Below are 17,959 nucleotides of genomic sequence, written 5' to 3'. Positions count from 1 at the left end.
AGAGACTGCTACACAACAGAGTAAGACCATGTCCTAGGTATGACTCCACCATTTAGCCACAGTATTCCAGTCATGAAGCACTCATGCAAAAGACTATCCGTAATACTGTACACAGTTCACAGATACTATACCTCATGCATATAGACTGGTCCCAACTACATAAGTTACAGAACCAGACCTGCGTATCTACAGCTGCAACCTGTCTGATTAATCTCATTTTCCTTTCCTTACTGATGAGCTGCACAGCATACAGAGCAGAAGATCAGGGTAAGCACTTAAGGTAAAAATATCACTCCTTTCTACAGTAGAAAAACACTATTTGCAATGGAATTCCAAATGGTGCAGGCAAATCTGCCACAACAACATTTTTTCCTGACATCTAAACATAGTGACATTGTTGAACTCCTGCCAAAGGCAGCCTGAGTAACACATTATGATAATGACTCTAGCTCCACTATCATGAGTAATAACTGAAAAAACTGAAAAGGTTTTCTAAATCACTGAGCTTCTATTTCCCTAGCAATAACACTGTCGGATAACCTAAGATGTGCCACAATTTGTTTACATATTTATTTACTAAACAAGGTCCAACTATCATCTAATATCTTGATAGGGTTTTAATAGTACACAACCTGAAGCAAATTTTCTTATCACACTTAAGATTAAGAAATATCATAAAAGCTAAACAAATACTGGCAAAAGATACAACCAAAACTAATGAACTACAAAATATTTTAGAAGTTTTTAGATTCTTATATACAGATACTTTGTATTAAAAGCATAACTATTCTGTACATCAAATTCAACAAGTGACAACTGTACATTTAGTAGTAAACTAATTTTCTAGATTTTAGTCATTTTAGGAGCATGTTTCTACTATGTAAATGCTTACAATGTAAATTATGGCACTCACTGTTAAAAATGCAATTGTAATCTTGGAACTGCCCACTTTGTGTTACTGATTAGACCAGGGATTCCCAAAGTGTGCGCAGCGGTGCCATGGGGAGCTGCAGCTTCCTCACAGGGGCGCCGTAAACTAATAAGCTTAGTTACTAAACTTATTAGTTTGTGGTTTATTTTGCGGCTGGCTGTGATTATTGTTCGGCAGTAACATTTTGTCTTTACGGATGAGTGGACATAGCTGGGGACTATGGAAAACAGTTAGGAGAGGAACCGGGATGCTGTGGAACAGATGAGCTTGTACAGTGGCACCACAGAGAGTCTGGCTGGCAGCAGAGAACTCAGCTCGGATTCTGAGCTCAACGGATATGCTGGCGATCTGAAAACCAACCGTTGCGGATTCACTGGCAGTGCTCAGCAGGCAGATGACTGGTATGTACCTGTGGCCGTAATGTGTTGGTGTCTGGTGGGGTCACAATTGCAGTGAGACTTGAATAATGTAGGCAGCCATTGGACTTGTGGAGTGCTCATTTGAGTCTGAGCAGCAGATGGACTTTGAGTTACCCAGCAGTGGGTTATTTGTTGACCTACTTTGGTCAGTGTTTCTACCGCTTCAGGCATGTACACAATACAGCAGCAAATATTTTGCCACAGTAATTTTTCTAGTATTATCAGTCCCATGACTCACCTAACACAGGTACTTGCCCCTTCCTCACCCCCCGCACTGTCACCACAGTTTCTACCCAATTGTGTTTGCCTGTACACTAACCCCTGTTTTGTTGTTAAAGGGCCTTTTCTGTGTGCTTTCCTGTTTCTCTAACTTCCTAGATTCAGAAAGGTAGCCTGTTGGCATTATTTCTGTGTCAGCTTTCCACCTGTATTTAAAACTTGCTTTATTGCACCCCATGCAAGCATAAACATATTTTGCAGAGGTTTACACCTGATTAGCTTTGGCATAGTAGTCTGGTGTTGTGCTAAAAGCTGTATGTGCTACTTTTTCAGTATTGTACGTTATCTCCTCTTTGCCCGAGTTTTATGGAAAATTGGACTGCCCTAGCTGAAACTCTTAATAAGAGAAGTTAACGAATAAGCAAGAGTTGTAAGAGTTTACGTTATGGGTGTTTAGTGTTGATAGTAAATTGAAAGCATCTGCTTTGCATTGATTGAGGAAGTGGGATGTCCTGAGAGAAGTCTTTGTTGTAAACATAAGCTATTACTTTTGAGTGTAAACCCTTTGGCTCTTAAACGAGTACATTAGTTGAGTATGTTGCATCTCCTTGAATGTGTGTCCTTGTGTGTCACAGTCCTGTGAAAGATGCTACTAGTGCAGTACCCCAAGGACTCTAAACTAGACATGCATATTAGTCCAGATGGGCATGGAGAGAAGCAGCAGTATGGCAGCTGGAAATTCATTCTTTTTTGTCACTGGATTATCATTCTGATTTGTTGCTGCCATATGTAGACAGCATTTTCTTCGGCTGAAGTCACTGTGGATGATTCTGCTACTACCCTGAATTGCATAGAGCTAGACAGACTAAGAGGAGATGTAGCACCATCCCCACATCACAGTAACATGAAGAGAGACGCACTTTGAGTGGTAGACACGTTTTTCCTGTTGTCAGCAGACATTACGTCAGCCTATAATGCCCACCAACGAGTGAATCAATTCTTTCAACAGTACTGATTGTTTTATGTCAACCCCTTGCCCTCTGCATACGTTTTAATTATGTGTATTGTGGAGCTCGAGGCTGTGGTGGCAAACAATTTAAAGCTCAGTGCTTCAGACAAGGCTGGGATGGACACAGGAGCATAACTTGAACATGCATATTAGGGAATAAAGAATGACACATCATTCACTGTAATTAACCAAATTCCATACTTATTTTTCTTTTCCCTTTAATGTCATCAGATGTGACTTAGCGTTCAGGAACACTTCAGTATCTTTTAATGTCATTTCCATTTCGCCCTGCCCCATATCATGAACAGTCCTACCATTTTTTGCCTGTTCAGTTCTCACAGTTTCAAAAAGGAATCTCCCTCAGTCTGTGTAATTTAAGGTAAACATCATCTTCTATAGTTCTTAGGTTTAGTCATCACAATGGTTCCCAAACTTTTTCGAAATTCTGGACAGTTGAATTGAAATGTATGTTTTTTATGATCTTAAATACCTGTGTTATTAATTTGTTCAATTACAATTACATTTTTGTGATCTTAAATACGTGTGTTATTTATTTTTACCTAACTAACCCTTTTAATTAAAAAAAAATATTATTTTGCAAAGTATACTTGTTAGAATTTGACGGGGGCACCTTGGGAAAACCTGGATTTAACAAGGGAGTCGAGAATCGAAAAAGTTTGGGAACCACTGGATTAGACAATGTAAACTGTGACTGTCTTTGTTTAATTTGTATTTTAAATCTTGGAGATTTTCTCTCCAGGCCTCTGCTGAAAAGGGGGTTTCCACACAGTTGGACTTTCCCAGTAAGCAAAAACAAATATATAAATATAATAATCAGTCCCACCTTAACCTATCCTTTCCAAAAAGCTAAAAACAAGATACTTACACTGTAGGGATGTACTCGCCAGGAAATGCATTTGTTGTGTAACTGATAAGAAGACAAGTTTTACCCACACCACTGTAAAACAAAAAGACAAAAATTCATTAGTAAATTTTATAAAACAAGTCAAGATTAAATTTTAAACCTTTGCTTTCTGACAGATGTACACACACTCAATTGCCACTACAGAGCTATACCTAGAGATTACACCAGTATTAAAAAAAAAAAAAAAATTCTGACATCTAAATACCTCATACTTTCAAGGTCTGTATGAAAACTGCACTGCATTATGCAAGAGTGGCTAAGACAAAATTCATTCTAAACTACACGTAAAATGAATACACCATTCAGAAGACAAATTGTACTTAGAGATATTCTCCCACGAAGTGTGTGTATGAGTGTGTGAGTTGTGTTTTGTGGAGGGGAATGTGGTCACTCGGGGGAAAAATAAAGAAATTTCATTCAACACAGGAATTGCGGGAGTCACTGAACTGAGCAAATATTTCCTTTAAAACTTGTACTAAAAAATCACACGTTTAACATATGTAGCCTTTAGGTTGAATTAAAAATGTCATTATTTTCCTATGGAGTTTGTGATCTCTTAAGTGACTAAGTACTTACAGATGGTGTCTTTAAAATGATAACCATTAGACTGTTAAGCATGAAAGTCTCCACCAAGTTTTACCTTTCAAATTATTGCAAAAAGGCAAACTGTCAGGCAACTACTTACACTGGCATCAGCAGCTGACCTATACACTAAACTGAAAATCTTACCTCTCCATTAAACATGCATGACAGTGTTGAAACTATGTAAAAAACATTATGTTTGGCAGTTGGCTTAGAGGATTAAGGAGCTGTTTCCTGTGGCCCAGTGATGCAAGTTTTGATTCCCTCAGTTCCATTGCCTAACTGTATGACTCTGAGCAAGTCGCTTAACATGGCACCCCTACCAGGCTTAGTCTAAAAAAGGTCCATGGAGATGAGTGATCTACCCCAGAACACAAATAAATTAATTAAAACAGAAGTGTGATGCATGCTGTTTACCTTCAGCAGTTTGGCTCTAAGAGGCAGAAATATTACACTATAAGCACAATAAGAATCACTTGTAATTTGCAAGGAATGTACAGTGAGAGTGAAAAGATTGACACCCACTTTGAACACTGCATTTCACTCATCATTGGTTTGTCTTAATAAAGACATATGGCTCTCCAGTGGCACATACTGTAGGGAACAGTAACTCTATTTAACTCTATTCTCCCAAACTGCACAAAAATATTAATAACCCCCCCTTTTAGACCCATAGTAGATGGGAGAGGCTCAGTCACGTATGCATGCGCTAAATTTATTGATTGCAAACTTAAACCTCACATTAAGCCTGAATCACAAATATGCCATGATTCATGGAGTTTTCTTTATTGTATTAATGATTTAGACTACAAAGATGGCTTTACCTTTCTTATGGTGGATATAAAAGATCTATATGCAGTTATCCCACAGGTACTAGGCATTGAATGGGTTAGAGAATTCCTACACTTAAAGGGGATGGTTAGTAGTGACATAAACACTATTGAAACCTTGTTGGAGCTAGTACTGACCAACAATTTCCTGTGGTTTAACGGAACAATCTATCTACAAAAGACGGGGATTGCCATGGAGTCAGCTTGTGGCAGTAGTTTTGCCAATTGTGTAATGGCATTTTGGGAGAGGCATTTTTTATTTAATGATGCACTATACAAAGAGAATGTTGTTTAGTACACAAGGTACCAAGATGATATGTGTTTTATCTGGAAAGGGGAAGTGGAGCTCATTGACGCCTTCATTTGTAACATTAAAACATTTACTTCATTCTTGGATTTCACATATCAGATAGGACATAAGGACATCAACTACTTGGATGTGCTTCTTAGTAAGGATAGTTTGAACCAAAGATATTGAACAACTATCTACCGCAAGCCCACTTAATCTAATGCCTTTTTACATTTTACCAGTAGCCACCCATTACATCAGAAAAAGGCAATTGTGAAAGGGCAAGCAGTTGGGGCTGCTAGAATGATCTCTTGCTATGGTGAATTTATAGACAAATGAACACTACTTAAATCCATGTTTTTAAAAAGAGGTTACCCATTGGGTTCCTCAATAATATTTTTGAGGAAGTTGACAGGAGAATTGTAGGTCACCTTCGCCCGATTGTGTGTAAAGGGTATGAGCAAGAGCATACTGGATGGGCAGTCAACAATGTAGTGACTAGGGATCACACTAATGATAACAAAACTAGCAGGTTCATTACAACCTTTTCTCTAGATGCCACACACATTAGATATATCCTTAATAAAAACTGGTCCTTCATCAACGAGGACACCAGTCTTATCAAACTGGGACACGTACCTCTCATGACGTTCCAAAGGGGCCCTAATTTGAAAACCTTAGTGGAGAGAAACAAGGTTAACAAAAGAGGTATGGGCATGGCGAAATGTGGCAGATGCCCACAATGTAGACTTAACAGAATTACAAATAAGGTCAGACTGAGGGAGAAAGAGTATTATATAAGGGGCAAGTTTAATTGTGAATCCCAAGGAGTGATTTATGCAACAACTTGTGTCTCCTGTGATGCATACTATATCGGGAAATCTGAGAGAAAAATCAAACAAAGGGTATATGAACATACCTACTGTACTGGGAAGAAAAACACTACCAACACTTTGGCAAGACACATTATGGAACACCCCAACCATCAATTCCAATTTGCTGTTTTACAACAGGTAGATCACAATATTAGGGGTGGGCCCTGGGAGCTTAGACTGGAGGAATGTGAACTGAGATGGCAAGTACGTATATCGGCCCATGTGCCCCCAGGTCTTAATAACTACATTTCTATTAAATGCCTTCTTAACCTTAAGGCTCTGAACAGATAAGGCTACCCTACCTATGGCTTGTTCAACTCAACAATACCATTAATATTATTAATATAATTTTATATTTTTAGTATAAACTACAATTCACATTTCACTTTTTTTAGTGCATTTTTCAATGCACTATAAGAACCATAATATATGGTGTAAGTCTTTCCGTTCACTGGTTTCGGGCTCAAATAACCCCCATAAATTACCACTTGGGACTTCAATCTAAATTTAATTTAAACATATGCACAGTGCATCAGTGCAAAACATTTGGGTTTGGTGAATGGCTTGTATCAAAGTTTTTTGGTGAAGAATATTAGGAAATAGACATATAAGGAAGTTACAAAAACTGTGACTAGGTCTTACAGTTGTTGCCTTCATTGGTTTATTTTACTTGTATATTTTTTTGTTTCACTTTGTGATAAATATTCTGCAATGTCCAGTTAACCTAAAGAATTTATTTTATATATAATGTATTTTACAGTGTAAGTACTGTAGTTTTCATTCCCACTTTGGCATGCTTTGTTGTAACACTTTTGGGAATATCTCTTTAATTTAAAAAAAAATGGTTTTAATTGTTTAATTGATATGGCTGTTTGAAAGTACTTAAGCTGTAACAATATGTGATTTTATTTGTCTGATGAAGTTGGTGGATTACGCCGATAAAAGCGCTCACTCTAACTGGAATAAAACAGTGTTGCTGTGGTTCCGCTGCTGCCGTTTTTGTGTTTTAATTAAAACAGAAGTGTGATGCATGCTGTTTACCTTCAGCAGTTTGGCTCTAAGAGGCAGAAATATTATACTATAAGCACAATAAGAATCACTTGTAATTTGCAAGGAATGTACAGTGAGAGTGAACACCCACTTTGAACACTGCATTTCACTCATCATTGGTTTGTCCTAATAAAGACATATGGCTCTCCAGTGGCACATACTGAAGGGAACAGTAACTCTATTCAAATACATCAGCTCTGTCACCTGTTTGCCATCAGAAAGTCAAACACCTAGACTTATTTTCACAGCATTTTATTTCACATGAACACTGTCTCAGCAACCAGGTAATAGATGACCTTCTCATACATTTTCAAGACCATAATATGGCAGAAGTAAAACATGTAAGCAACTCAGAAACTGTGTGAAATACAAGGAAAATGTGAAAATGGAAGCCATGCAATGCTAAGACAAAGGGGGCATATCTACCTCTTGTGTAGGATTTTCCTTCAAATTAGAATGTAATATATTTAATAAGATGGTAAAATAGGAGTCTGAAAATCATTGCTTGTGGGGAGAATGACTGAAGTACAGTATACACATTGGTTATAAACAACCTTAATTTAAAATATTTCTACAGCATGTAAATGATACTTTGCTAAGAATGCACAGCTGCAGTCCCAGTCTGTGCAATGCAATATTTACATTACTCTCCCAATAAACATACTGTAAATGTTAACTATGCCATCCTTTACAATATCTCTGTAGATACTGCAGCACTTGAAAACAGCTGCTGCACAGAAAATGCAGTTAATATATCCTGCCTGTGCACTGAAAATCCATTCATAATTAAATTAGTTTCATCATGGGGGGGGGGGTTATAAAATTTGGTATATGCACTTTGCAGTGAAATACAGATAACCTTGATAACCATGACCCCAAAAGAAAACCTGGGAAAGAAATTATATCCAGTTTATAGCATCTCACAAAGACACTGGCAGTTGACACAGACGGTTAAGGCTATGATCAATTCCTGCTGTACAGGGTTTGTTTCCCTCAGCTCTCATTTGCCAACTGTGTGATCCTAAACAACTCAATCATTTATTGCTCCCTGGTCACCCTTGAAAAGAGATTATGTATCCAAATGGGCCTATCTGGTTAACAAATTTTTAAGTGTCCCACTAGGGAATCAGCAGCACTGGCAATAGGCATTCAGGCCCCTCTTCTACTTCTTGCAAAGTAAGCACTCAAATAGCCACAGACAAGAGATACAGTCCATGTAAAACAACTGGCTTGTTTTTTTTTAACGATCCTATCCCTTGGCACCCCATGCCTACTCAGTCCTGAACAGAATTAACAGAGTGGCTCTGTGAATGAGACCTGTTTAATCAGCACGAGGCAGGCACTACAACAATCAGAAAGCAGTATCCCCTGGCAACCCAAACTACAGAAGCGAAGTTTTAAAACTCCTCTGCCTCGCGTCATTATTTCCTTCTAGTAAATTATGTGCTAGTGCTTGTGGATCTCGGTGGCAGTCGTAAGATTATACTATAATTGTTATGTTATGTATAGACCATATTAGACAAGCTAGACCATTAATTTATGGCAGTTAAGCCATTGGGATATATCAATTGTGTAATAACTGAGCAAATTTTTGTTAAACTGAGGGCTGTACTTAGCGAACGCTGCAGACTACCACTAAATGTAATGTTTTTGGCATATTTGAGTTTATCGTATGTACACAGTAATTTATGAATGCTGTGTAAAAAGAAGTTATGTACTCACCATAATGTTCCATGTTTGTAGTCCATCTCGCACTTCATTCTTACATGTGGGTTCTGAGCCGATCCTCGGCTCCGACTTGGCCGATTACAAAGCTTGAAGTCTCTCAGTTGGCTCGTGGCAAGGTAGTTATCGCATAGTGTACTAGCAAGAATCCCCAGGTCTTGTTTGCTGCTGTCTATAAAAGTGAGAAAAAAAAATCTCCAAAAGGAACAACAAAGATGAAAGGTCTCCACCCTACAGAAGAGAAATATTATCTTGTCTCCAGACCCTCCAAGGATATATGGATGGGGGTAGGTGGGTGGGTTTGTAAGAATGGAGGGTGAGATGGACTACAAACATGGAACGTTATGGTTAGTACATAACTTCTTTACGTTCTGTAGTCCTGTCTCACCTTCATTCTTACATGTTGGATGGCGTCCCTAGTACCTTTTTCTTGGGTGGCTCATGGAAATATACTCCTAAGAACCGTGGAACCAAAGGAGGCTCTACCCCTGCAGGCCAAGTCCAATTTGTATTGAGTAATTAATGTATGAAGGGTAGCCCAAGTTGCTGCTTCACAAATACTGTCAATTGGGACTCTGGCTTGAAAGGCAGCAGATGTGGACACGGATCTGGTAGAATGAGCCTTAACTTTAAACGGGAGTTCCTTGCCATTGGAAGAGTAAATAAACGAGATACAGTTTGAAATCCAATTTGATGGTGTTATCTTAGAGACTGGCATACCTTTTCTTGTTTCAGAAAAAGATATGAACAATTGGTCTGATTTTTTAAGTTCCTTGGTTCTATGTAGATAGAACCTTAACTGTCTGTGAACATCAAGCTGATGAAATTTATATTCTGCACTGTTTGAATGATTAGGAAATAATAGTGGCAGTTCAACAGTTTGATTCAAATTATACTGAGAGCAAACCTTGGGGATGAAGGATGGATTTGTACGAAGGGAAACTCTGTCTCTATGAAAAATCAAGTAAGGAGGTTTGACTGACAGTGCTTATAACTCTGACACTCTTCTGGCAGATTAACAGCTACTAGAAAAATGGTCTTCCAAGAAAGGAATGTGCAGGTTCAAAAGGCGGGGAATTAAGTTTGGACAGAACAAAATTTAGACCCCAAGGAGATACAGGTTCCTGAAAGGGAGGTCTTAGCAAGGTAGTACTTTTAAGGAAAGTTTTACACAATCTGTGAACCATAAGATTAGGCTCATGTTGACCCAAATGAAAACTGGAGATCACTGCCAGTTGAACTTTGATTGTAGCAGCAGCTGATCCCTGGTGAAAAAGTTTGGTTAGGAATTCTAACACCAAGGGAATGGAAGCTGTACAAGGATCTACGTTTTTCTCTTTTGCCAATATAGAAAATCTTTTCCATTTGCTAGAGTACAATTTCCTCGTGGAAGGCTTGTGGGAAGATGCGAGGATATGGGTAACTGCAGGTGAAAAATCATGGAGCCTGACTAGGGATGGAAGTTGGGGCAGCCACGCTGTGAAGTTGAGGGTGGGGAGGCAGGGATGGAGGGTGCCTGACATGTGTGTCAAGAGGTCTGGAACTGGGTCCAGAGTCCATGGATCATCTTGAAGGTGAGGCCTGGGAAAGGGAAACCAAATCTGATGAGGCCAGTATGGAGTGATAAGAATCATTCTGCTTCCTAAGGTCTTTGCTTTCTGGATCACCCTCGATATCAGCGGAAAGGGGAGAAATGCATAACGAAGTCCTGGAGGCTAATTGTGAACAAGTGCGTCTCTCAGTGTCTCCCCCAAAGGGGGATAAGGGAGAAGTAGCTGCTGCATTTGGCATTGATTGAACTGGCAAACAGATCGCAGCAAGACTGTCCCCATTTGCAGAAAATCTGTTCTGCGACTTACTGATTCAGAGACCACTCGTGACATATCAAGATTGCCCTGCTGAGCTTGTAGGCTATCACACTGGTAGTCCCCGGAATATGCATTGCCACTAGAAAGCATTGGGAAGATAACACCCACTGCCAAACACGAAGAGCCTCTCGACATAGGGGTGGGATCTAGTTCCTCCTCGTTTGTTTAGATACCATACCAATGACATATTGTCCGATTGGATTGTTATTGTCCCTAGAGGAAGAAAGTCGTGAAGTGCTTGCAATGCTAGTAACACTGCTCTCATCTCTAGGACACTGATTTGCAAGTGAGCCTCATGATCTTGCCATGTGCCTTGGACACTCCTGTCTAGATAATGCCCCCCCACCCTATCTGGGAGGCATCCGTGGTCACAGTAGCAACAGGTTGGCGAGGAAGGAAAGGTGTTCCTGTCGTTAGCTGATCGGGCTGAATCCACCAACCAAGGTCCTTTTTGCAAGATTCTGTTAGAATAGGATGAGACAGAGGCAGCTGTTGAAGAGACCACTGGGAAAAGAGTAGCCATTGAAGGATTCACAAATGTAGTCTGGCTAATGCAACTAGAGTTATGGCAGAAGCCATGGTCCCTAAAAGTTTCAGCACTGTTTTGGCTTTGACTCTTTGCTGAGGAAGTAGACTGTATATCTGTTGTCTGAGATTTTGTATTCTGTTTGCAGGAAGACGAGCCATCATGGCAACTGTGTCTATTTCTGCACCTATAAAAGTCATATACTGAGAGGGCGACAAGGCAGACTTTTCCCAATTTATCGTAATCCCTAGTTGAGTGCAGAGCTGGATGGTTGAATCCCTGGCTTGCAAAAGTAGGTGCCTGGTGGTGAGGGTCAGGAGCCAGTCATCCAGGTACAGAAACACTTGGAATCCAAGACGTCTCAAGTGAGCTGTCACTACCGCAATGCATGTGGTGAACACTCTGGGGGCTGTGGTGAGACCAAAGGGCAGAGCACGAAATTGGTAATGACTGGCTCCAGCCGGAAGCGTAAATGACTCCTCAATGCTCTGTCCATTTTTATGTGGTAGTACGCATCTTAGAGGTCTATGGAGCACATCCAATTGTCTTTCCCTAACAGAAGGGGTATAGACTGCAGTGTTACCATTCAGAACTTGGACTTCTTCACTGATTCGTTTAATTTGCTGAGGTCCAAAATGGGCCTCCAGTCCCCTGTTCGTTTTGACACTAAAAAGAATCTGGAGTAAGTTCCGAATCCTGTCTGGTCTGTGGGGACGTTCTGGATGACTCTCTTTGTAAGCAACTTTTGAACTTCTACGGTTGCTTGATCCCTGTGATTGGGTGGAACGTCTGGGATTTTCTTGGCAGTATGGGGTGGGAGAAAGAAGGGTACGGAGTATCCTCTGGTGATTATTCTTTGTACCCATTTGTCTTGAGTGATGTTGAGCCAGGCTTCTGGATACAAAGAAAAGCGACCCCCGACTGGCGCCAGAGCAGTCGGGTTCCACTTCAGGGGCGTTGATAGGGATATCCACAAAAGGAATCGCGGCCACTCTGGTTTTGTTGGTACCCCTGTCTCTAGGGCAACGTCTACCATTAGTTCCTCCTCCTCTGCCTCTGAAGGAGGAATCACCCTGTGCATCCAGGAAAAATCTCTGGGATTTCTTAAAACACATTTTCCCGCCTCTCTGACCCTAGCGATATGGTCTAGAAGGGATGGAAAAAGGTACTCCCATGGCAGAGAGATTTTTACCTTCCTGCTCACACCTGGTGAGTGTATCTTTTACCTTTGGTCCAAACCTTCGGTCCAAACAAAGAGGAACCATCAAAGGGAGCGTTGTTAAAAGTAGATTTGAAGGGCTTCGCAAAGTTACATAAACCCATCCAGGAGTGTCTCCTAAGGGAAACTCCTGAACCTGCTGCCCTACTCACTCCATCTGCTGCATAGGATATCAGCCTCATGGAGGAGTTAACAATGGAGCTTAATGTGGACAACTGAGCAGTAACTTTCTCAGGGACTCCTTCAGTTGATGTACCTTGGAGAGTATCTCCTAGCTCCTTTAGGAGATCTCTTTCAAGCCTAGAAAATGAGTGAGGTAATTCAGTGATCTAAGTGTAAAGGCCGCTGAAGAGAAGATATGCTTTCCCTATCTATCCATCATTCAAAACTCCTTGTTTGGTGGATGGACAGATGTAGAAGTATCCACTAGTTCCTTCTTTGTGGCTGCCACCATGGCATCTACAGGCACACCTTTGGTCAAAAATTCTTTCTCTTTGGGGGCTGAAAGAAATTTGTTGGGCCTTCTGGGGACTGGTTCCATGGCATCAGGAGTTTCCCACACCTTTCAACTAACTAGGTCCAGGAGCTCATCGAAAGGTGGAGACACCCAAGAGGCTGAAGGTTGAACCCGAAAGCCTTCAGGTACACAGATTCCTCATCAGAAGGGGTGACAGTGGGCCAGCCGCCTCTCTGTTTCAGGATCTCCAAGATATCTACAAAGGAAATATCATCAGATGATGACCTAGGTGATCCTTCTGACTCCTCGAGGTCAGTGTCCGAGGTGATGGACTCATCCGGGGAATCTACATGCTTCCTCTTGCAAGTTCTTTTCCGAGGGGGATCCTCAGAAGGGTATTCTGGGGAGGTCTTGGAAGACTGGGGGCCACCCAATGGGGGCTCCTGAGGCTGCGGGTCTCTGCTGCCAAGAGAGAGAGATGGTGCTGAGACAGAGGTCGGTGCTTGAGGAGGAAGAGCATTGGTACCCTTGTGCAGAGCTGACAACCTAGACAGCACGCTCCTCATCATCTCGAATGCAGATCTCTCTGGCTCCGAGGACAGTCATGGTTCCGAGAAAATGGGAGTAGCCCTCGGCTCCAAAGCGATCAGCTCTGAGATAGATGTAGGATTCGAGCTCAGCCTAGCCGACACACCGAGAGGTAGGCTCGGAACTGAGAACCGAAGGAGTTTGGGTCCAAGCGTCCCTATTGGGACCGACTGGTGAGCTTCGGCTCCTAAACACCAAGGACGGTGCCGAAGGTGTCTGAGCGGAACTCGGCTCCGAGACAGACACAAGAGGTACAGGAACCGAGGGTTCCATGACAAGTGGCACCGAAAGCTCTGGCTCTGAAGGACCAAAATAGCTCGGAGGAGGAACAGCAACAGACAGAATGGTCTTAGATGGCTCCAAAACCGACTGGGTCAGAGCCAGCAACAATTTTGCTAACGCCGACGACTTCAAGAGTCTAAGCACTACTCTCTTTACATCCTCTTCAGAAAGGCTCTTGGAGGATCTGGACGATAAGGTAGGTGACCTAGATCTCTGCAATACAGGAGATCGTAAAGTTGGGGAGACTGGCAAAAACTCTCTGGACTGGCTCAGAGGTAAATTCTCAGTGGTCAGTTCTAAAAAACTTGGGGCCAACACTGGCGTGTCCATATCGATAACCTCAACTGGCTCCGAGGGCAGTGGAGCAGAAGAGGTAGAAGGCTTGTCCAATATCAATACTTTCTGAGGTCCAGATAAAGTAGTCGGTGCAGGAGAATGTCTCTAGGCCGACTTGATGTTATCTTTCTTTGAAGAAGGAGACTTGGAGTGTGAAGATGAAGAGCTGGCTAAATCCTCCTCAAAGGAAGGCTTAAGGAGACCTTTCAGGATTAGTTTGTTCTTCCTTTCTTGGAGAACTCGGGAGCTGAAAGAGTGACAGAAAGAACATGTTTCCTGAAGATGAATAGCACCGAGACAGTAAGCATAGTTACAATGTCCATCAGTTATAGACATTTTTTGGGAGCATTTAAGACACTTTTTAAAACTCGAAGGTTTATGATCCTTAGACTCCTTAGACATGCTTCACACAAACAGAACACTAGAGAAAGCAGAAGGAGAGGACAAGGTCCTCTAACATAAACAGGCCTAGCCCTGCAAGAATCACTGCACACAAGGAAACACAACCAAGGACTAGGTCCTCTAACTTAAACGGGCCTAGCCCTGCTAAAGATAAACACACAAGACGAGCAAAAACAGAGGACTAGGTCCTCTAACTTAAACGGGCCTAGCCCTGTTGAGGAAATAACACCAGAAAAAAGGTTAATAGAGGACTAGGTCCTCTAACTTAAATGGACCTAGCTGTAAAACAGGAAAGAAGCTAAGTCAAGAAGAAAGGCTACCACAAATAGTAAATTTCAACAACAGGCTAATTACTATCTAATAAGAAAGCAAACAACACAGCACACAAGAATACTACTCTAGTGAAATACAATACTAGAAAAAAGGTCCTAAGGCAAACACAGACCTGCGCTAACAGAAATAACTATCTCAAAAAACTAGCACACAGGATGGGATACCACTCGGAAAACAAAACGGGCCTAGCAACGGCCAACAAGTTCTCTACAATAACTTCAGAAAAATACCAAAAACACACTACTGTTTACTACCTATAATAACTATGACTAAGCTATGTAAACTAAGCTAATACTATATGCAAAAAATATCAGTAAGAACAATAATAATAATGAAAATATCCAACTTAGCCACGGCCAAGAAAGAAGCACTTCTGAACTCGTAGATGCGACAAACAAGATCTGAGGATTCTTACTAGTGCACTATGGGATGCCTACCTTGCCATGAGCCAACTGAGAGACTTCGAGCTTTGTAAATGGCCGAGTCGGAGCTGAGAATCGGCTCCAAACCCACATGTAAGAATGAAGGCATGATAGGATTACACAACATCTACCGTTGAATGATATACTATTGGTATAACTGAGTTTTTAGCATATACGAAGTGCCTACATAGAATAAATACCCTGCTGCTCCTTGGTACAACATAGGGTTTGTTAACTCAGGGCTAACGAATAGAAGACAGAGAACTGTACCTAAACTGTATACTGTGGTTCTACTGCAGCTGATAGTTGTTAAGAGGGATATGAAGGTAGTCACACGTAGAGTTGTGTTGCTAGCATTCTCCTAATGTTTCAGGTCTATTATACTGTCTGCTACTTCCTAAATGTAAACTGTTCCTGATACTGACTACGTGTTATTACTGAGCCCCAATTAGCTGCACGTTTGTAAGGTGTACTCGCCTCATCCGTTGGTTTTAACCACTGCCATACAAGTTGAATACTGTATTATCTGCTAACACCTAACAGTAGATTGTTTTCATGTGCTACACAGCATTATAACTGGGCTCTAAGTACAGCACGCTTGTAAGGTATTTTTTTGCCTCATCCGTCGGTAAGCTAGTAAAACGCCAATGTACATGTGCTTGTTCTGCATAACATACCCTATAGCTCAACTGTGCTACTACGAATAAATGTATTATACTATCTGTAGCCTGTAGACAGACCTTGCTGTGTGATACATACTAACATTCAGCTATATATTTCTCCTTTCTTCATTCCTAGGAACTCTTCGCTTGTTTCTTCTCTTTCACCCTGCTCTGCCCACCCCCACTTGTAGGCTTGTAACGCTAGGAGACCACTCCGTTTTGTGAACCTGACCTAAACCCAGTCAGCTCTCTGTAGTACTGGAAAACAAGGACATAAGGTTGTGAACTAGAAATTATTTTTTTTAGTTTCTATGTATGTCACATTAGAAAGTGCCCCACTAGGGAATCAGCAGCACAGGCAATAAGCGTTCAGGCCCCTCTTCTACTTCTTGCAAAGTAAGCACTCATATAGCCACATACAAGAGATAACAGTCTGTAAAACAACTGGCTTGTTTCTTTTTTAACGATCCCATGCTTACTCGGTCCCGAACAGAACTCACAGATTGGCTCTGTGACTGAGACCTGGTTAAGCCCCGCTCCGTTCCCCTACCCCCATCCCACCCACCCCCAGTGCAGTGAAATATATTCCTAACCCCATATCACCTGACCATACCCCAACACCAATCAGCTACACGTTCCCACCTACCCAAACCACACCCCCCACCCTCTTACCAAATAAGACTCTAACTGCTACAGAAATCCCCTGCCCTAAACTTAGCACCCATAACTGCCATTAGTCTAACACCACTTCAACACTACAATGCAAATATCACTATCACTTCTCTTGCTAACTCTAGCCACCTTAGCTCACCTTACATCAACACAAACCAATTTACCTCTTCACACCTCCTCCTACCATATAACACATAGTACACCATACCCCACAACTCACAAACATTTCCGTATCGGCCCATCACTATTTAGAGACTCTTATACACTACACATATATAGGCTTTCCCTACCACACACACATATAAGAAACCACTACAAAATAATTCCTATAAAGAGGTAGCTCACATCATTAAACACATTATAATATCTAGCTTAAGGATACTCATCTCAGGTGATATACATCCTAACCCAGGACCATATACTATCCTACCCTCCAACAAGCAGATATATGACCTACTAATCATTCACATAAATATTTGTAGCATCTCTAACAAACTTGCCAATCTACATGCATTTATATCCCAACACTCCCCAGACATACTTGCCATAACTGAAACCTGGCTGAAACCCAGTATCCTAAATGAGGAAATCCTTCCCCCAGGGTACAATATCTTAAAACTAGACAGAACAGGAAAGAAAGGAGGTGGAGTAGCAATTTTATTTAAGAATAAACCCAACCTCCAACCCCTACAACTGTCACTGCCAAAATTCCAAAATGCAGAAACCTTAGGCTCCGTACTAACTATAAACAACACAAGGAGGATTAACATTCTCTGCAGTAATATTCCACCTGGAAACAACTCCCCAATAATTGAGGAAACCCTCCAGTGGATCTCAAACAACCTTCCACAAGACACCATTATACTAGGTGATCTAAATACAAACTGGTCAACCTGTAATTCCAACAACCCCACCCAACACATTAACCTTTTCAGACTTGCCCAACTTATCCAGGAGCCCACTAGAACAAATAAAAAAATCCCATAAACAGTCTATACTTGACTGGATACTAGTAAACTACCCCAAACCCAACTATACATCAGGCTGCCTTCCAGATGCCCTCAGTGACCACCATCCCATCTTTTTCCTAAGGAAACGTGCCACCATTCCAAAACCCATAACATACAGACAAGTTAGAGATGAACGCAACTTAAATCCCCAAGAGCTAAACAACATACTTAAATTATGTAACTGGAAACCACTTCTTTCCCTAGGACTAGATCAATCAGTTGATTACTTTAATAGCACATTTATCAATGTCCTCAATACTACTGCACCCATCAGGAAAATTAGGACAAAAACAAATTATGCTCCATGGCTTACCAGGGATACTAGAGC

The 17,959-nt window shown here is 41.2% G+C and overlaps 1 protein-coding gene across 1 annotated transcript in view; it reads right to left on the bottom strand.

The window, feature by feature from the left end:
- The window catches only part of LOC122816662 (ras-related C3 botulinum toxin substrate 1-like), a 581,445-nt gene that overhangs the window by 463,100 nt on the left and 100,386 nt on the right, over positions 1–17,959 (bottom strand). Inside the window, exon 2 of the mRNA XM_044089614.1 lies at positions 3,465–3,536. Within this exon, the coding sequence (XP_043945549.1) occupies positions 3,465–3,536 (72 nt within the window). The remainder of the gene's footprint in view (positions 1–3,464; positions 3,537–17,959) is intronic.

This window comes from Protopterus annectens, chromosome 12.part0, assembly GCF_019279795.1.
Source record: "Protopterus annectens isolate FY-2018-M chromosome 12.part0, PAN1.0, whole genome shotgun sequence".
Lineage (NCBI taxonomy): Eukaryota > Metazoa > Chordata > Ceratodontiformes > Protopteridae > Protopterus > Protopterus annectens.
This window is presented reverse-complemented; position numbering and strand designations above follow the sequence as displayed.